Raw genomic sequence first — 21889 nt, forward strand, 5'->3', positions numbered from 1 at the left:
TTGTGTTCAGCCAGTCACATGCTGGAAAGTTCTGGCCAGGTTTTGAGTTGTTTATTTAAAGCACAGTTCTAGAACGTGATGCGTAGCCTTTGGTTTTATTTTCACACTTTTGTCTCAGTAAAACCACAGTTTGGTCTGATCTGAGCGGGTGTGAAAACAGCACTGATCACACGTGGTTACAGCTGCAAATCAGTGTGACCTTAAACCTTGTTTGTTAGTGTACAGTACATGGATGTGTTACTCTGTCACTCTCGGGTTAAAATCATTTTAAGAATCAAGCAACACAAACAACAAACAAATCAACACCCTTCAGTGGATTATTGCTGTTATAAAACCCCTGCACCCAGGACATGTACGACAGAGCCATGATCAGAAGACAGTAATGGAGAGTAATGTTGGCATGTGATCTCAGTTCAGTAATTTTTTGTTATTTTATTTTATCTTCATTTTTTATTTTATTTTTACAAAAACACAATGTTTTGTTTATTGTTTTTTTTTTTACAATGTTTATTGTCTCTTGTCAGGGACTCGTAAGTGAAAGCATATATCTTCTATTCTGTCTTCACTGTTTCAGATTGATTTTAAGGCATTCGTTTTTTAGTATGTAAATGATTTAGCACCATATTATTTGTTCTTTTATTTTTATTATTTTTATCTTTTACAGGTGTATAAGCCCGTTAGGTGTTTAAGATCTTCTGATTAATCTACGTTAACTGTACAGAAGACTAGGTATAAGTGGATGGGAGATTGGGGCTTTGCAGTTGCCACTCCAAAGCACTGGAATAGGCATCTGCCTCATATCAGACATGCTAACTCTAAATATTAGACATGCTCCAACTCTACATGTTTTTAAGAAACACCTGAAGTCGAAAGGGTTGGCGTGTGTCTGAAGAAGGAAATGGTGACCTTTAGGTTTCGCAAAAATAAAACTGGCAGAGGCATTGGTGGTGTTAAGGATGGTAGATGTAGATTAAAAGCTAATGAAATGATCTGAGATGTGTAAAGGTTTAAGATGTTATCTATGATTCAATTGCATGTAAAGATGAGGTTAGTCTGGTTACCTGATTTATGAGTACCTGTAGTAGGACATACATAGTGGAGTTCAAAATTAGAGAACATTCTACAATTTCCTACATTTTGAAGTCACTAATTGTGGTTCTATTTGTAGTTATCATAACAGAAGTAAAAGCATAGTTTAAAATATTGTCTGAAAACAGTATAAAAAAAACTTAAATTAGATATTAGAAAAAGAAAACTAATACAAATTAGAGAACACTTCAGATACCTCCCAGTTATTGGTGTTAATCTGGCACCTGGTGCTTATTATCTGACAAACCCTATTTAACTGGCAGCCTAACTTTCCAGTTGTCAATGACTTTGCAAGATGGTGAGAACATTCGTTCTAAAGGGACTGAAAGCCCTCGACAGCAGGTTGTCCAGATGACGGCCATTGGCAGCTATAGCGAAAGAAGATGGTCATCCAAAATTTGTGATTTCTAGAACATTGCATTTTTATAGTGTCACTTACTAATTCAAGTCGAACAAAAAGGCTGGTCGTCCACATAAGACTAATGCACGAGAGGACAGGATAATGTGGAGACTCTCAATGGGAAATTGGTTCAACACTGCAGCTGGAATTGACCGTTAAGTGCTGAACAGGATAAGGATCTGTTTCGGCATTCAGTGTCTCAACGTTTAAGAGAATTTGGACTGAAAGCCCACTCTGCAGTGACCAATCCTCTCATCAGCAGAAAGAGTCAAAAAGCTAAGCTCGTCTTTGTTGAGGAGCATGTTGTGTTGGAGAGAGGAGAACTGGTCCAATGTTTAATTTATTTGGGTCTCATGGGAAACATTATGTTTGATGCCCAAGTGTGTAAAGAAGTCAGTGAAGGTGGAGGAGGAAGTGTCATGGTTTGGGGGATGTTTTCTGTTGATCAGAAACTTCAACAACATGCAGTTCCTTCCCTGCAAGCATCTCCCAATCAGCCTGCAATTTTCCTGCAAGACGAAGCTCCCTTCACACTGCAATTGGTTAAGCAGTTAGTTGAAGTTGGAAATATTGAAATAATGAAATAGACAGCCCAGAGTTCTGATCTAAACCTGATTGAAAATCCTTGTTGAGAAAGTTATGGCACAGAATACCACTACAGTCTCCGAATTATTGAAGAGACTGGAAGAAGAGTGGACTTAAATCACACCAGTGCAGCGTGAGAAACCTCCGATATCCTGCGTCCCGGATGTGCTGAAGGGTGTATTTCCTCTTAAACACATCTAAACTGAACTGTTAGTAAGCACTCAGAATGTATAAAAGCAATACACTTCCTCATTTGTAAAAAAAAATCCCTTCTTTGCAACGTACTGCTCTCAAACATGTTTGCAAGGTTTTCATTATTAGGCTGTCTTTCATTGCTAATTTGAGGATTTTCTTCAAAGATACTATGCAGAAACTGCATTATAAGCTTTGCTTATCACTTTTTTCTGTCTTTGTGTGGTATAACATTTTAAAATCTAACACCAATGACTAAAATTACATGATTAAATCGGAAAAAATAATTTGTTTATGCTCTGATGGATCCAGTGTTTTTGTGTGTGTGTGTGTGTGTGTGTGTGTGTGTATACACAAACAAACAAACGCACACTCACGCAGTTCGACCATGAGAATGGAAATCTTCATATTGAGTAAGACCTGCATTTCCACATGCTATCAGCCACTTCCTCAGTTCAGAATGACCTGAAATCTTTATGATGGTTTATCATTCAAATAAAACATCTGTATACAGCCTATATATATTTTAATACTATGACTCTTAAATAAATTAGCCTCAGATTATGCATTACCGCAGAACCTGATTTTACCAAGTGAGACATGTCCCTGGCACAACATTGTGATTAACCAATCAGATTTTAAAAACCAGTTTATAGATTTTGTGAAGTTTATGCTTAAAATCAGTGTTTGGTGCTTGTACATCAGTGTCATTCATCTATAATTTCGTCTGATTTTAGGGAATACTCATGGTTAGGGTTAGGTTTAGGTGTAGGGATATGGTCAAGAAGACATTTTTGGACTAAAATGTTGTTCCAGGGTCTACAAAATATGTTGACCTAGGAACACATCTAACTCAGAAATCACATCTAACCCTGTTGAAATATGAAAAAATTCTTATTCCAGTCTAAACTGGTCTCTCACTCTGTTCAGATTCATTTTAGGGGTTATTGAAGTAGTTTACTTGTACACTTGACACTTGTAGGCTGCATTTTCATTCACTATTTGAGCTGACTCATCAATGTTTTATTAACATTTAATTTACAATGTTTTCCATTTAGATTCAGTCAGTATGTCTACAATTCAGTGATTGTGTTTGAGCAATAATCGAAATCTACTCTAAGATTTTTTGAAGAAGATGATGTCTGTTTTAAAAATGCCTCAGCATTTCAGTAGTCATTGAGAAATTTTGGAAGGATTTGAGTTTGTATAATAGACTAATAGATTTGTGTAATAGACTTACTTTTTTTTTCTACAGTTCCTTCTCCAACAAACGTCAGTGTTGTTTGTCACAACTTTGTGAATGTCCTCTACTGGAACTACAGTACCCCAACCGAACAGCTGAAATTCAGTGTAAAGATCGGAGGTTATTTAAGGTCTGTGTGTCTAAGCAGCTGATACTATTTCAATTCTTATTCATTATCATATTGCTTAATCTTTCTATCCCATTTATCTCTAGTGGTTCCCAAACCGTTGACACCCCTCAGACGTACCTTGATATCAGCAGCTACAGCAGTGATGTGGGTGACAACTACTTAGTGTTGGTGACGGCACATGATGGGCCACACAAATCAGAAAGTGTCTCCATTAAATTCACCTACAGCCAAGACTTTACTGCAGGGAAAAAACCTAAATGTAAGTTCTCCAAGTATAACCTAATCAAATGGAAACAGTATTACTGTTTATTACAGCGTTTGCAAGGCCCTTTAACGATGAAACACTAAGTTTCTCAGACATTTTAAAGATGGTTTTCTAAGTATTGTTTAGTATAGTTTCAGCCCAAACCATTGGTGTAGTTGATAAATCTAGTATTGACTTGCCTTAAAGCAGTGTTCAGCAGACAGTGTTGATGTCACTGATATTTGCTTAATTTGTCCTTTCTCTACTGCATCTATTTAACAACACAACTGCCTTATAATGAGAAAAGCACTGCATCATGTTCATGCTTATACAGCAGCATTTCATTTACCGAATTAGAGCCTAAAAAAATTCACTTCCTTAAAGACTTAACTCTCGTTCTGCTGCCTTGCAAGCTCTGCTGCCATTTCCTTCCAGAAATGCAAATCTTTTTGGATATTGTTGTAGTGTTGGGATTCATTTGTTTTTACAAGATTACCTTTTTCTTGTTATTTTATCTTATATATTGGCTTTTTCTTTTTTCAGGCTCTTTGGACTTCCCGCCTGTAAATACGTCTGTCCACAAAGACATGATTGAAGTGTCCATTCATCACCCTTTCTTTTTTCATAAGCAAGACATTCTGAAGGAACGGTTTACCTACACAGTCACACATGATGAGGTTAGAAAAGCAGTCACACAGACTCGCTCGTGTCCTTCATTTAATGTTAGTCATGTTAGGATGTTGAACTGTTCACTCTGTTCTTTTCTCCTTCAACAGCAAATGTTTTCACACTCATGTTTTGTGAAGGATGAGCTGTGCACTGTGAAAATCCACCTGAATGAAAGCACAGCTGGACAGTGTGTGGAGCTGAAGTTTGAAGGGAAGATTGCTGGTATCCCTTTGAATACCTACAGAAATGTTTGTGTCCCTCAGCAGATGCCCAAAACTGGTAAAAACATTATCAGTTTTTGTTCATTTTAATAAATGCAATGCAGCCGTCTTGTCATGCTGACAGTGTGTGAGAATCAGTATAGTACTGTGCAAAAGTCTTAGGCCAGTGGTATTTTCACCAACAAAAAATGATGGTTTAATTTAGTTAATAGAAGTTAATGAATAAAATCTATTTATGACATTATTTTTGATGGCATCCTCACTTTACAGCATTTGTAAGTGTCTAAAACTCTGCACAGTACTGTAGCTTCACAGGTTTCTTGAAGTGTATTGGAGACATTGCCACAGTTCTTCTGGATTGAGACTTTCTCAGTTTGTTCTGTTTCTTCAAGTTATTGTAGACAGACTGATGAAGGTCAGATCAAATCTCACTGGATTATTACATTAAATGGCAAAAATAAATAATTGTTTGTAAATGTAAACTGATATTAATGACATTATGGAGTTTGTTTGAGAGCTCAGACACGAGCTGTGTTTGAAATCACCACAATTTCCTCACTGACTATTCCACAATACACTCAATGTCATATAGTCCATTACACTGAAAGGGGTGAACAAAAATGAGAATATATTTATTGTAAAGTAATATATACTGTTGAAATATAAGTATGCTGATTCCAGTAATGGTTTCCGGTTGAGTAAACGATAGCGCTTCTGTTTCCTGCTGCTCTCCAGTGTTTCTTTGCCTGAGTTTCGTTTCCCTTTTCTGGAATAAACTCTGTGGACACTGAATTTTGCACCTTGTGTATTTTTACTCTTTGTGAATTTTTACTCTTGCACCCTGTTTTAGAGAACTACAGATTATCTCTAACACGCGCGGTTTGATTTGTCTGTTGCTGCTTTTTCCTGTTTTGTTTTTTTTTGCCCTGGTTTCCCCTCCCTTCCTGGATTAATCCCTGTGGAAATTGTGCCTTTTTAACCCCCATTTCCTGTGACTAAGCCCAACTTTTGGTGTTCCCTCGTGATCATTTTCCTGTCTTTCATTGACATATCACATGCCTTGATCCCCTCGTTTTCCCCAGTTTGTTTTGTATCGACCCGTGAGTAAAGGCTGATTATACTTCTGCGTCAGACATAAGCTGTAACGTTTTCATTTATATTGCTGCTTCGTTTGTCCGTGTTGACGTGTAGTAGACATGCAAACGCCTAGTCTGCAGTGTCCACAGGCATATTGCTTGTGTAACCCACAGACCATGGCAAAAGCTGAAGAAGAAGCAGCTTGTTCGAGAAGCATCAGCCGTGACAGCAGCGAATAAATATATATATTAAAAAAAAGACAAAAAAAGACAAGACAATGGAACAGCAGAAGATGGCATTCTTTCAATCTCCACAAGGACTTGAACAATGGCAAAAGAACTGTTTGTCGTGGACAATAAAGTGATGCTACATTTTATTATAAATGATAAGACACTTGTTCGTTGCTTTGTTTTATCTTGTAACATTAAAATATATTAAAGTGCAAAACACTCATTAAAAACTCCAATGTATACAGAGGGAGGGGTACTAGCAGACCAATCACAGTGCTTGCAGTAAGCGTAGATTTGACGCTTTTTGGAGAGGTGCACGTAAGGCTACACTGCAGCCTGCATGTACACAGAAATATAAATCAACCTTAAATCTCCACTTTCTCTCTTGTTTGTTACCTGTTTTAATGCTCATTTTGGGTTTTTTAAAGGTCTGGGGGCATTCTTATTCGGTCTTTAGAGCTTGACGTTGGGAGTAATACAAGTACTTTCTCTCCCAGTGCAAATTTGTGTAACCTAGTTCCCCTGTTATACAGCTGGCTCTGTCGGTCCTGGGCTTTTAACAAATTCTCCATTGGTCCCTCCTCCCAAGTTTCTCTCAGTACGTCGAGCACCCCCCGGGGCTGGCGTCCATAGAGAAGCTCGAAGGGGGAGAACCATGTGGAGGCTTGCGGGACCTCTCACACAGCGAATAACAAGGGCTCTAGCCACCTATCCCAATTTTTGGCGTCTTCGTGGACGAACTTACGGATCATGGATTTAAGTGTGCGATTAAATCGTTGACCAGGCCGTCAGTTTGTGGGTGATAGACAATAGTTCAAATCGATTTAATGCCCAACAACCCGTACAGTTCGCGTAGCGTACGTGACATAAACGCCGTGCCCTGATCGGTGAGGATTTCTTTTGGAACCCCCACTCGGGAGATAAGACGAAACAGGGCATCCGCAACACTTTTAGCGGAAATGTTGCGGAGGGCCAACGCTTCAGGATATCGTGTTGCATAATCAACTATGACTAATGCAAAGCAATGTCCTCGTGCCGATCGCTCTAATGGCCCGATGAGGTCCATACCAATTCTCTCGAAGGGGACCTGCATTAAGGGAAGAAGGCGCAAAGGTGCTTTTGTGGCAGTAGGTGGGTTTACCAACTGACATTCTCTGCGCGAACCTCCCGATCGATCCAGCTCCGGAACCTCTTGCGGTTCTCCTGCTGGGCCTGGACAATGGCCTGGAAACGCCTCTCCTGATCAGTCCTCAGGTCCAGCAGGGCCTGGTGTTGTTCGCAGTGAAGGACCGCAAGGGAGGCGATGATATCCGCAAGCGGCGTGGCGGCCGGACTTTGCATGGCGGCAGCGACGGTCCTACTTCCTCCCGGTGTAGCAAAGTTCATGGGATGGAAGGAAGAGGACAAAGGGGTCGGCGGGACTGCTGACAGGTTTATTACAAACAAAAATAATTAAAAGGTTACAAACACCCAAACGGTGACTCTTATTCTGACACGTCAACACTACTTTCGTTTCACTCTTTCCGGTTTCCATTTCCGGCTCGGGTCAGCAGTCCGTCTCTCTATCGCTTGCTTCTGACTCTCCTGGCGTTTTATACTCTCTCCACGCCAATTACTAGAACAAGAAACAGGTGATGATAATTTTTGCCCAAACCACTCACTTACCGCTCATCTCCTGATTCTCTCTCCCGCTGCAGACTTTGCTAAACCACGCCCCCCTGCCACAAGAGCATTCATGAAATGGGTTTTGTCACTACATTTCAACCTGACGTGCGATCTTTGCCGCTCTGTAATAGTGCCTGCTCGGCAGCCATGTGCCACTGGAAGAGCGCAGACTTTTACACACAGGGAACCCCTCTGGGGACGGTTATGATGTGCAAAATTTGTGATGAAAGATGCATCCTTAACAGGCTGGGGCGCCACCCAGGAGGGCAGAACGGTGAACGGTCTGTGGCCGAGCAGACTACGCTCAGCGCACATAAATTATTTAGAGCTTCTGACTGTATGGAAGGCTCTGAATCATTTTCTGCCTCGCTTGCAGGGACATCATGTGCTCGTACGCTGCGACAATATCTACCCGCCCCTCTGGGTAGATGCACTGGTCCACCCATGGCCCAGAGTGCCGCTGTATGCTTTTCCTCCCCTGTGCCTGATAATTCCCACACTGGCCAGGGTGAGAGAGCAGGGCCTGTCTCTCATTCTAATAGCATCCAGGTGGCCCAAAGCACCATGACTGGTGAAGGAAATCCCTCTGTTATATGCCAATCCATGAGCCCTCCACGGCTCACTATCAGCAGTTATTTTATCTATGTTCATAACATTTCTTACAGATTATTGCTCAGTGTAAGAGATAAATAAAGATCAGATAAAGATAAATTAGCACAGTACCAGTATGAGTGATTGCGTGTGTGAATTAGTCATACCGTTTCTATATTATTGTGAAGCTGTGGGTTGTAAATAGCCTAGTTCCTTCAAAAGTAGAAAAATATGCTATAATATGTTTTGAGATTCTAAGCTACTTTAGTGATAAATCACAGGACAGCGCTGACAACTAGTTTCTGCGTTCCTGTGTGCGCGATCTTCACAGCTACTGTTTATATGAGTGTCCATGCCACAATGCAGACCTCTTGCGCGTCATCACTATGTGTTGAACTGACGTTCACCTCCGTGTTTTGCATTTATACCACTGACTGGACGGGGCAGAGTCCTGTGGCTAAACACGCCGTAGTATGCTTTTAAGGGGGAAGTATTAACAGGATTAAAAAATTTTATAACCAACATGGGAAAATTACCTCAGAGGTTCTGAATTTCAGTTTCGATTACTTACTAACTGGACTTCAAACAATGTGGATTGTGTGCCTCTCCTCTCTTTCTCCAGACTCTGGGACCCTGATTTCCAAACTAAATGCAAAATTTACTTTTTATCAGAGAATATAACTTTTGGACCACTCAGCAGCAGTCCAAACCTTTTAGTCTTTTGACGCTGTCTGTTGTTCAAGAGTGGCTTGACACATGGAATGCGAGAGCTGAAACCCATGTCTTGCATACGTCTGTGCATAGTGGTTCTTGAAGCACTGGCTCCAGCTGCAGTCCACTGTGCTTAAAAGCGCAATCTCCCCCACATTTTTGAATGGGTTTTGTTTCAGAATCCTCCCCAGGGTGTGGTTTTCCCTACTGCTTGTACACTTTTTATTTTTATTTTTTCTACCAAATCTTTTCCTTCCCTTCGTCTCTCTTTTAATGTGCTTGGATACAGAGCTCTGTGAACAGCCAGCCTCTTTTGCAAGGACCTTTTGTGTCTTACCGTCCTGTCAATGGTTGTCTTTTGGACAACTGTCAAGTCAGCAGTCTTCTGCATGATTGTGTAGCCTACATAACTAGACCGAGATACCATTTAAAGGTCTCTGCAGGTGTTTTGAGTTAATTAGCTGATTAGAGTATGGCACCTGGTGTCTTCAATATTGAACCTTTCCACAATATTCGAATTTTCTGAAATACTGAATTTGGGATTTTCCTTAGTTCTCAGTGATAATCATCAAAATTTAAAGCAATAAACATTTGAAATGTATCAGTCTGTGTGTAACGAATGAATATAATATACAAGTTTAACTTTTTTAATGGAATTAGTGAAATAAATCAACTTCTTGATGATATTTTAACTATATGACCAGCACCTGTAAGTGTATGAGTGTATAGATAGTCTTGTGTTTTCCACAGTTATTGTCAAGTGTTCATTTGATGGATTGCCTGAGGGAATAAACTGTTCCTGTGTCTGGCAGTTCTGGAACTCCGTTCTGGTGGAGCTCTGTAGCGTCGACCAGACGGCAACAGTTTAAAGAGGGACTATGCTGGATATGAAGGGTCCAGAGTGATTTTACTAGCCCTTTTGCTCACTCTGGATGAGTAAAGTTCTTGAGAAGGGAGGGTTGTACCAATGATTCGCACAGCAGTCTGGACTGCCCTCTGTAGTCTTCTGAGTTCAAATTTGGTAGCTGAGCGGACAGTTATTTAAGTGCAGAGGATGAAGTAGAATGGCGGAGTAGAACTGTTTCAGCATCTCCTGTGAACTTCCTCAGATGGCAAAAGAAGTAAAACCTCTGCTGTGCCTTTTTCAAAATATGCACAAAAGGTGTTACAGTGTTAAAAACCTTGGGGTTGTTTTGATCCTACATTGTGTTTTGATAAGCAGATCAGTGCTGTTGTGAAAAGCAGTTCCACACCCGCCCGTACCCGCAGTGCTTAAAAGCGCATCCGACCCATTTTCCGACAGCAGCACTAATTAAAATCCGCACCCGCCCTGACCCGTTTAAAATAGAATCGACACCCGACCCAAAATCAAATTAGTTAAGCCAATCACATTAGAAACACTTTTTTCGAATTTTATTGCCAGGTCATACAGAAGTTATTTATGGAAAACTCTTTTTAAAAGATATTTGTTTTTTATACATTTTATCTTAATTTTGATCAATGTTTTATCAATCAATTGCCCGTAAAGTTAAATATTTTTTGTCACGCATGCATGCATGTCTATTTCTCTCTTATTAAATATAAAACGCAGGTGGACTGATATTTTTTCAATGTCTGGACTCCTTTATTAATGGAGTATATAAACAGACATTTCAATATATTGGTATTAAATGCATTTTCTGAGAATTTATATTTCACGATTTTACTGCAAATGTTGAAATACGTACTCTTTGGTCCATCAGTGCTTGAGTCACTGATCACATTAGAATAAAATATCATAATAAAATACAAAATTTACTGATTTATGAATGTACGTATATGCATAGTTCTCATCAGTCGGAAATACAGATAAACACTTTCATTTGTTGTATTTTTGATCCTGAAAGAAAACAGAACAACAAAAGAGTGAATCATACCACCTTCTGAGGTTGTGCTAAGTCGAACGCACCGATTTTTAAATCGTTCACAGCTGAGCATCGCGAGAGGCGGATCTGTGCCAGAGCGCACATATGAATGAGCTGCTCAAAGTCATTTTCAGATGCAAAAAAAAACAAAAAAACAACAACCCTGGATAGCCTAGATTAGGCCCATATTCACAAATATGTTAGCTATGGAATGAAACATCTGATATTCCGATTGTCAAATACATGCAAGTGGAAGTGTATTGTTGTTTAAACACCTTTATAACTATCGCGTTAGTTGAGCTGTATGCGCGATGTCATTTTATGACACAAATTTTGAAATAGGCTTAAATCAAACACATTTTAATTCAGATTCTGTATGTATATATATATATATATATATATATATATATATATATATATATATATATATATATTTTTTTTTTTTTTTTTTTTTTTTTTTTTTTTCACCCGTTTCAGCCAAATTTGCGGGTCACCCGTCGGGTACCCGAACCCGTGCAGGACTCTAGATCCATGTTCTCATTCTGTTTACGCCAAATTCTGACTCTACCATCTGAATGTCTCAACAGAAATCGAGACTCATCAGACCAGGCAACATTTTCCCCGTCTTCAACTGTCCAATTTTGGTGAGCTTGTGCAAATTGTAGCCTCTTTTCCCTATTTGTAGTGGAAATAAGTGATACCCGGTGGGGTCTTCTGCTGTTGTAGCTTATCCGCCTCAAGGTTGTGCGTGTTGTGGCTTCACAAATGCTTTGTTGCATACCTTGGTTGTAACAAGTGGTTATTTTAGTCAAAGTTGCTCTTTTGTCTGCTTGAATCAGTCGACCCATTCTCCTCTGACCTCTAACATCAACAAGGTATTTTTGCCCACAGGACTGCCGCATACTGGATGTTTTTCCCTTTTCTCACCATTGTTTTTAAACCCTAGAAATGGTTGTGGTTAAAAATCCCAGTAACTGAGCAGATTGTGAAATACTCAGACCGGCCCATCCGTCACCAACAACCATGCTATGCTTAAAATTTCTTAAATCACCTTTCTTTCCCATTCTGACATTCAGTTTGGAGTTAAGGAGATTGTGTTGACCAGGACCACACCCCTAAATGCATTGAAGCAACTGCCATGTGATTGGTTGATTAGATAATTGCATTAATGAGAAATTGAACAGGTGTTCCTAATAATCCTTTAAGTGAGTGTATACTAGGAGCCCCTTTGCTGACGAGATCCGCATGAAAATTGCATTAGATTTTTTGCACAGCCCTAATAAAGGGTTCCATTCTATTTTAGATCTGTGTCTTTTGAACCGCTAAGTCAGGGGACTGAAGTTAAACACACTTGCACTAAAAGCAGACAATCAAGTCTGCGGACTGGTGTCACAATCGATCTAGAAAGATGCAATCTCCATCCTTCCCCATCATAGGAAGTTTCTGAAGTTGGTTTTTGGGGGCAAAAGCCTACTAATACCGGTTCTTCCTTTAGCCTTGCATTCTCACCCCACACTTTCATGATTTAAGCACATGGTGTGATGATTGGTTAATATTAGCTCAATCAGTCTAGATGGCGTTTTGGCATTCAGATGTCATTCTCGCTCACACGAAAGACCTGGGGTTAAGACTTAATGCCAAGAAAGGTGTACTTTCTACAGTACAGAGAATCACTTATCCGGGCATGTTGTGGGATTCGACCACGGTGCAGGCACAGATGCCACCTGTTCAGATCAAGTCGATCCTCACCACAGTCACAAGAGTAAGAGAAGGCCGGTTACTCACTGTCAAACAGAATGCTGGGTCTGATGGCAGCTGCGTCCAACGTGATACCACTTGGTCTGCTGTACATGAGACCCCTATAGTGGTGGCTCAAGAACAAGGGGTCCATGGGAGATTACCTTCAGGAGGGGTCTCCTCTCAGAGACAGAGGACACGATATTCTATCCCTGCCCGGAGCTATGGAAGATATGGTAGTGGCCCCTGAGGGGCCCATCTCATAGCTTTTGGTCTCTCAGCCGAGGTTGCTGAGATCATCCTCCAATCCAGAACTCCCTCCATGAGGAAACTTTACACATTGAGGTGGAAACCTTTCACCTCCTGGTGCAAAGACTTCCAGCTCAACCCAGTTATTTGCCCAGTTCCTGCATGGCCTGGAGTTCCTGCAGGCCCTTCTCTCTGCAGGAGTCTGTCCTCCAACAAAAAAACAACCATATAGGTAATTTGTGCAAGCATCTTATTACGACCTATATTTATGTTTTAAAGAGCCAGTAAGATGAAAATTCTAAGCTTCCTATCATTGTTTATAAGTCCTGTACAACAGGTTTAAATCCATGCAAGGTAAAAAAAAAAAAACATTGTCATTTTGTCAAAATAAAATTTTGAAATTACCTTAATTCTCAGAGATCCCCAAATCGTTCGCATGAAGCTGTTCAAAAGATTCAGTTTCCTTAAACCCCACCTTTTGGTAGCATACTGTGTTCTGATTGGTCAACTGACATAGTCAGTTTTGATTGGTTGTTCCGCATGTATGTGTTGTAAAACGAAATGCCCATAGCTCACCCAAAAACTTTGAATTCACTCACAAAACATTTACATTTGCTTGCAACCATTTGCAATCTCTTGCAAAACTATTTTTCCCCCAAGAAACATTGCATTCACACAGAAAACATTTGCGATCACTTGCAAAACTATTGTGTTTCCCCAAGAAATGTTGCGTTCACTCACAAAACATGAACATTCACTCGCAACCGTTTGAAATCTCTCGCAAAACTACTGTGCTCCCCTGAAAACACAGCATTCACTCCAAAATATTTGCAATCTCTTACAAAACTATTGTTTCCCCAAGAAATGTTGCGTTCACTCACAAAACATTAACATTCCCTCATAACCATTTGCAATCTTTAACAAAATGACTGTGTTCCCCTGAAAAACACTGCGTTCACTCCAAAAAAATACATTGCATTCTCTCCAGAACATTTGCAATCTCCTGCAAAACTATTGTTCTTCCAAGAAATGTTGCGTTCACTCACAAAACATTTGCGTTTTCTTGCCTTCCCTGAGAAACTTTGCATAACCAAACTTAGCACACAACTTTACGGTAAACAACGCGTTAGCATTAACATATAGTGCTAGCGCAACATACTGATAAGACGCTCGGGAGAAAACAAACACATAACTTAATCATACTTACAGGTTGTGATTCGGAGATGCTTGTTGGTCCAAATAAAGTTGGTAATGAACCCTCTTTTATGGTCAAACGCTTTGAAAATCCCGCCTTGTACTCACAGAGATTAGAAAAGCAGTCATCAGTGAAATGTTGTGAAGACAACAAAAGGGGGTGGGGCAGGTCAGAGTTTTGTTTCTCCCAAGACGGTAGGCAGAGATTATTATGCAAAGTGTTCTCATTACGTACAATGAGATGGGCAAAAGATTTGAAATCTATAACGACTTGTTTCAGTGATTCAGAGTCAACTCCTTACTTTAGAAGCCAATGACTTTATAAATCGTGTACTTTTTGGTTTAATTACTTTGCACATTGTTTACAATGATGGACAGCTACATCATACACTGTAATACAAGTAATTCTTGATTTCCCATCTGTGTGGCTCTTTAAAGTTAAGCGCCTCTAGCGGGCGTAAAAATAATGACAGTATCGCAATGTGTCTGTCGTCATGAAATGACGTATAACGTCATTACCAATCAAAATGCACGTTTATTTAAATACAATGTGTGGACATTTTACACCGATCTCACAGTAATTCGTACATATTTTACTAGTTGGCTTATTCGTTCGAATGATCACACCTAACCCCACCCCTAAACCTAACCCTCACAGAAATTATGTTAAATTATGATTTATTGAGCATATATATTTTACGTGCACATCCATTCTCTGGGATCGAACCCATGATAGCATGATTACATATAAAGGTATAACGCAATAATCTACCAACTGAGCTACACGAAATGCAAATCAAGGAGTGCAAATAAAAGAGAACAAAACATTAATATGAAAACAACCTTTTGCCGATAGGGGTGTAATTGTAGTATATGCTCTGATGGGTCGTATTTCAGGGATTTAGACAAAAAACCTATACGAGCGTATTGGTTGGAGGACAGGTTGCTCTGCAGGGTTGACCCACTCCACCCTGAGGGTCTACGTGGCGGCCATTACAGCCTACAGTGTCCCTCTTGGTGGCCACTCAGTGGGCAGACACCTCTGGCCAGAAGAAGCTTATGCTAAGTGGTTGATCAGGATGCTATCCTAAAACTTGAGCAGGGACTGGCGGCGGCGTGGGCATTCACATTCCCATAGCATTTTCGGACGCAGCTTGAGTTCCTCAAGGGGAACGTCCCAGGTTACATATGTAACCATGGTCCCCGAAGGGAATGAGACGATGCGTCTCAAAGCCATACTTTTTCCGACATCCCTGCCAGATTTCGCTTCATTCCTAGAAGCTGACGCTCGTTCCACCTCACTTGCTTTTATAGCTTCCTGGTTGCTACGTCACCCGCCTATGATGTCACACCCATGATTTCACATATTATTCAGAGCCGGTCATGCTGAAGAACATTCCCATAGCATTTTTGGATGCAGCGTCTCGTTCCCTTCGGGGAACATGGTTACATACGTTACCTGGGACGTTTCTTTCAATAATGATCAGTTGCTAGAATCGAGAGGATGCTTTCCATAAAGGATCTTGAAACACTAATTCATGTGTTTATATTTTCAAGCTTGGATAACTGCTACTCACTTCATCTGGGTTCGGCTAAATCATCTCTGGACCAATTGCTATTGGTGTAAAATGCGGCAGCCAGATTATTCACTGGCACTAGAAAACATGAGCACATTACCCCAGCACTCGCCTCTCTACTCTGGGTCCTGTCATGTTCTGTGTTGATTTTAAGATGTTGCTCTTTGTTTTTAAAGCTCTACATGGTTGTGAATCCCAGTATATTTTTAATCTTCTCATTCTGCATTCCATCTCTAGATCTCTTTGGCCATCTTGCCAATTTCTCCTCTCATTTCCTTGTTCACATTTTAAAACTAAAGGCGAGTGGGCTTTTGCTGTGGCAGCTTCTATGCTCTGGGACAGTCTTACCCTTCACATAAGAGCTTCCCCTTCTATTTCTTTGTTTAAATCCTTTTTGAAAACCCATTTTTATTCTGTATGTTTTAACTAGTTTTAGGGTGTAACATTTTATTTGTCCCTTTTACTTTGTTTTACTCAAAAAAAAAAAAAATGCTGGGTTGTTTCAACCCAACTTTGGGTCAAATATAAAATAATCCAGCTTTTGGGTTAACTTTTTTAATTAAAGTTCCATAATTGACTCAAATTTGGGTTGAAACAACCTAGCATTTTTAATTTTATATTTTTTGTACCTCACTTTGGTTGTAATTCCTGTTGTTTTAAAATGTGCTTTATAAATAAATAAACAAAAATAATAATAATTATTTTTTTTTTGTGCCAAATTGTAGCATCTTGTGTAATTGTGGTTGAGAATGCAACCTCATAATGCATTGTAACCAGCTTGTTGCAGCAAACCAATTCAAGGCAGTGGCTTAAGCAATAGAAATGTTGCTAAAAACTTATTTTTAATTCATAACATTTTTCTCGACTACATCTTTATCTTAAATAAGTCAGTATTTACTAGAGTAGATGCTTCATTGAATTTTTCTTGTCTTTTCTGTAGACCAAACAGGATTAATCGCAGCTGTGCTAGGCGTAGGGGCAGTCATGCTCTTCATTATCATTGGCTTTGTGTGGCTGCTCTGGAAAAAATGGTCCAAAATTCCTAAAACACCTCAAAGTTTGGTATGTGTCTTTCAGTCCTTTCATTTTGAATTTCTTTTTCTTTTTTTAACATCATAATTCTAGAATTGTTCCTTTAGGACTTTATATTTATTCAGCAATGTTTTGTATTTGTGATGTGTCTGGTGAGCTGCTGTTGACTCCCCATCAGCAGTAACAAGATTAACCATTTTCTCCTTTCCATATGCAGTGGAAAGTTATCCCTGGGCAGTCTCACACAATCCTTGTTTCCCAACCCGAGCGGACCACTGTTTCTTCCTTGACATCTCAGGGACACAAACCTCTACTGACAGATACTTCTCCCCCCATTTTCCCGGATGAAGACTGCAAAGAAAACACAACCCTTGAAACTGATCTGTCTGAGGTGTCTGAAGAGGATGTGAATTGTGATGACTCTGAAGGCTTTGGCTTTTCGTCTGATTATGACAGTCCCAAATTCCTGCAGGAGATGAGTCCGGGGGACAATACTGAGGGATACGGCCCACGGCCACCAGTACTTTAGGTCTGAATGGGTGTAAAAATGACACTGGAAAGTCTTTGTATTTCATGTGCAAAGATGGCCTTTTAAATAATTTTTTTTGGTCTATTAACAATTTCACACAGTGATCAGCTGGCTTGTCCAAGTCAAAGTTACTACAAAGTAGAGCCATGCACGAGACTGTTTTCTTAAACCCGCAACCGCCCACTCCCGCTGAATGTATGACCAGGCCCGCCCGCTCCCGCAACCTATGTGTTGCACTCCCGCCCACACCCGCAATGTTTGTGTTCACACCCGCCTGCTCCTGCGGTATTTATCTCAGAGCTTGTGCAAAATGTAGCATACACAAATAGGTACTCAGACTAAATATTTGTTCAAGGTTGAATAACAGATTTTAGACATGATTGCATTTAAATAATATAAAGCAACCGATGCTAAACCAAAGTACCATTAATCTAGATTAAAATGTTTAATCTAGATTAAAATGGCTCATTTGAATTCTGCCGAAGGCATTCAGAATATGTGCACAGCACGTTAACACCGATAAAGGCCACCACTAATATATATATATATATATATATATATATATATATATATATATATATATATATATATATATAAAACACAGAGTATAGTCGTAGACTACTTAACAAACAAATGAATTTGATCACTGGGCCTTATTGCTTTGCTTACTCCATATTACTATGAAGGAACAGTATATTGCTGACTGACTGCGGTCCTAGACTTGTGTGTCCTTCTTCCAAATTCTACCCATACACGCTGAATGCCCTGTTTGACGGCGCACTAGAATGTAAGAATGCTCAAAATAAAACGTTTGAATTTTGAGAGGACAGAAATTTGCACTTTCTCATTTTTTCCATTGACAAATGAGAATTGTTTAAAGATGTCTGACTTGCCTTGCTTTGCTTTAGTCAAGTAAACAGCAGCTTTAATTTTCTTCTCAACTTCTTGTATTGACACTGAAGGTATTAACTTCTTGTATTCCCGCGGGTCTCCTGCAAAATGTTCTGACTGCCCACTCCCGCCCACAGCAAAGGTAAAAACCAACTGCTCCCTCGAGATTTGCATTGGGTCCCTTGGGAGCTCAAACCCAATGCAGCCCTCTACTACAAAGTAACTACAGCCATGGTGAGTTTCCCATTAACCATCATTAACATACTGCAGATGAATGTGTAAATAAAGTCATTTTGCTAGGGAAAAAACAACCAAACAAAAGAGAACAGGTACAAATATTAAGGGTGTCTGCATGGTACACTATAAGAAAAACAGTAAGAGAGAAAGAATAATGTCCTGTCAAAAAATTCCCAGTACCTTTTCCAGTACTTTATCACCAGTAATTTTATGGACATTTCCTTCAACCCTAAAACAACTAAATGCAATGCGTACTTTAAAATTCAGGTAAATTAACACGTGTTTCCCAAGGGAATTGCAAATATGAAGCTTCTTCAATCATCCAAAAGTGGTAAAAATATTTTTTTACTGAAACGCAATCTGATGCAGGCATCCATTAACCAATGAGAATGTCAGATTGGTGAATTCAGAAATTGCTGCATTCCCACTCAATTTAAAACTGACCTGACTTTTCAACAATGAAACTCGCTCCTTCCACACTTCTGATGCTTTGGCAAGGCCTCTATAGTGTGTGAGGAACTAAAACTGCATGCGAGCGTGATATGAGCCATGACTTTTCTGTTTTTCATAAGGGGATATTGCAGGTTGGTACTGTTATTCTTGATTTTGTCATGAAAAACGTGTCATAGCATACATTAACATCAGAGGCGAATGACTTGCTGGATTCAGTGCTGCTGTAGCTTTCTCTTTGGAGAACTTTCCAAGCTGAATATATCACTTGTGTCACTATATGCACATTTCTAGGGAGTGGTTTATTGTTACGTTTGTGAAGTGTTTGCTGTGATAACCCTTATGTTCAGATGTCTGCTAAATCTACAGCTAGTATCTGCCAGACACTTCTTTGTAATTGTATAATTCTCTGGCTGAAAATGTTACACATTCTAGATTGTATAAACAGAACTGCATTGCTCTGAATGCCTCATGAGCAAACATTACACGCTATAGTTACTCTGTTATATGTTACTAATTAGTAATTAGAAAAATGCCAAGATGTAAGTTCAAGGTGGAAATATATATGTGGTATGACACTGTTAATGTGACTTTTGTTTTGCACTTTTATTAAGATGCTTCTTGTGTTGCTGAAATTCTTAAAGATTTATGCTAAAAATGAAGCAAATTTTCATTTAATCAAAACTGATTAAGGAGTCTCTACGCTGACTTGAAAAGGTGACTATAAAAAAGGCTCCCGCAATTACAAAATTAACTTAGAGCCTCAAAATGACAATCGTATGTTCTACTAACAGAACAAAGTATTGTAATTTTCATTTGGCAAAAGCTTTTATCAAAAATCACATATATTGCATTGAAGGCATACATTTCATCAGTACCTAGTGAAAAATAAATATACTAAAATATATTTGAATTACATTTATTTCATGCTAAGTATGCTACAAATACATTTACATATGTATGCAAGAACCCTGCAATTGTACTTTAATACTAAATTGGTATAATTAACTAATTTTGTACTTAATGCACTTTAATTGTGCAGAAGTAGTGCTAAAGTCCAACTAAAAATATACTGAAGTATATTTGATTGTGCTAAAGTGGAACTATTGCAAGTATACTTCAGGTACACTTTAAACATTTGCCGATATTATACCGATATTATACCGATATTATTGATCCTCATCATAAAACACATTTTAGGCTTAATATTAAGTAGCACACCAAATAAAATTTTATAATAATTTTTATATCGGTAAGTCTCAAATTATATGTCAGTAAATACTTTAATAGAGTTGAACTATACTTGGTATGAAATAAATGTATTTTAAATATATTACTTTTTTACTATGAGTTTTTTCAGGAATATTGCACTCATGACTTTGCTGTTAGTACTGCCAAACTTATCAGTTGAATTTGATGATTTTATATAGGTTTGTGTCAAGTTTCTGAAATTTGCACTATTTTTTTTTCTTTTCTAATATATATTTTTGAATATACTTTATCGCTACATTTTTTACAGTTTAATGTTCATGTGCTTTACTGTAGTAAGTTACTGTTTAATGTTCATGTGCTTTACTGTATTAAGTTACTGTTTAATGTTCATGTGCTTTACTGTAGTAAGTTACTGTTTAATGTTCATGTGCTTTACTGTATTAAGTTTTAAGATATTTTAATCACAATAAATCAGTTGACTGGCTGCTTCATTACTAAAGCTGTTGATTAAAACTCTGGCACTAAAGGCATACAGTTTGAAGGAGAACTGTCTTCTAGTTGCTGCTTGATTTGTTAAATTAGAAAAAATACAATATATATTTATTTGTACTATACTCACTACATAAGTCGTTTTTTAAAAGTTGGCAAAAAAGTTTACAGACAAGCTGTTGTATGTAAGTGAATATAATTAAAATACAGTATATTCTCTATATTTAATTTCAACAATGTAATGCAGAGATCTTTAACCCTGCACCTGGGGACCCACTTCAGCACTGGTTCTGGTGTGGTTGATTGGGGTTGGAGCCAGTGGCAGAGCTAGTTTTATACTATACATTCCTACCATAACTTCAGTTTTTTGTCTATTGGAACTTATTTATCTTATTTCTATCTTCTGATTGACCAGTGGTTGGAGCAAAAGATCTTACATTATTTTGTAAAGTGAATTGATGTTGTTCAGGATACGTAAAACTTCAGTTCATATTCAGGATACGCAAAACTTAAGTTCATATTCCACCATTTATATTAGAATATTATAAATATTAATTTGTATTAAATAAAATAAAAAAGCAATTATTTGAGTAAAAATATAAAGATGTATTTTGTGTCAAAATTCTCCTCTCTAATGTAAATTTCTCTCACTCAGTGTGATTGCATGTGACACTAGGCTACACCAGGGGTGAGGCCAGATATGTTATATAACCCAATATATACTTTTTAAATACTGAATGAGGTTTGTTTCACTATTTTCAAATTTAGCACTGTTTTCAAACATGTGTGTCCTCAAGTCGTTAACATAATTGTGGGTGGGACTAACAGAAACTGACCAATCATTATTTTGACAAGCGTATGGTATGCATCTATAGGAAGAGGGGAAATTAATAAACTGCCTTTAATTGACTATGAAAACCAATGTTAAATATATTTTAAAACACATATATATAGTAATAGTGAACCTATGCATTTATAATTATTATCTTTTGAAAAATAACATTCATCTGGAAAATTACCAGCTTCTCACTGGGTGAGCCACAGCTGAAGGCCCACCCATAGCTTCAACACTGGTCTATACTAGGGGTGCTACAATCGGGATTTTTGAGGCAACCACAGAAAACAGCATCTGCCGATAGCGATATATTTAAAGCTTTCTTTTTATCATTTATAACCATTTATAGTGATACTCCATTCATGATTTAATTTAATTATTTAAATCACATTTAATTGAATTATTACTTTGATATTATATTTATTATTATTATTATTATTTATGTGACTTGTGAGATGGGAAGCAGCACGGACGTGTTTTCGAAGAAAAGTCCACTACTGATCCAT

General features: G+C 38.5%; 1 protein-coding gene across 1 annotated transcript in view; it reads left to right on the plus strand.

Moving 5' to 3' along the window:
* The window catches only part of LOC128026722 (uncharacterized), a 92148-nt gene extending 71590 nt beyond the window's left edge, over nt 1-20558 (plus strand). The window contains exons 10-15 of the mRNA XM_052613988.1: nt 3522-3639; nt 3723-3898; nt 4427-4560; nt 4660-4831; nt 16649-16770; nt 16958-20558. Coding sequence (XP_052469948.1) covers nt 3522-3639; nt 3723-3898; nt 4427-4560; nt 4660-4831; nt 16649-16770; nt 16958-17269 — 1034 coding nt within the window. The 3' untranslated portion in view covers nt 17270-20558. The remainder of the gene's footprint in view (nt 1-3521; nt 3640-3722; nt 3899-4426; nt 4561-4659; nt 4832-16648; nt 16771-16957) is intronic.
* Nucleotides 20559-21889: the final 1331 nt, after the last annotated feature.

This window comes from Carassius gibelio, chromosome A13, assembly GCF_023724105.1.
Source record: "Carassius gibelio isolate Cgi1373 ecotype wild population from Czech Republic chromosome A13, carGib1.2-hapl.c, whole genome shotgun sequence".
Lineage (NCBI taxonomy): Eukaryota > Metazoa > Chordata > Actinopteri > Cypriniformes > Cyprinidae > Carassius > Carassius gibelio.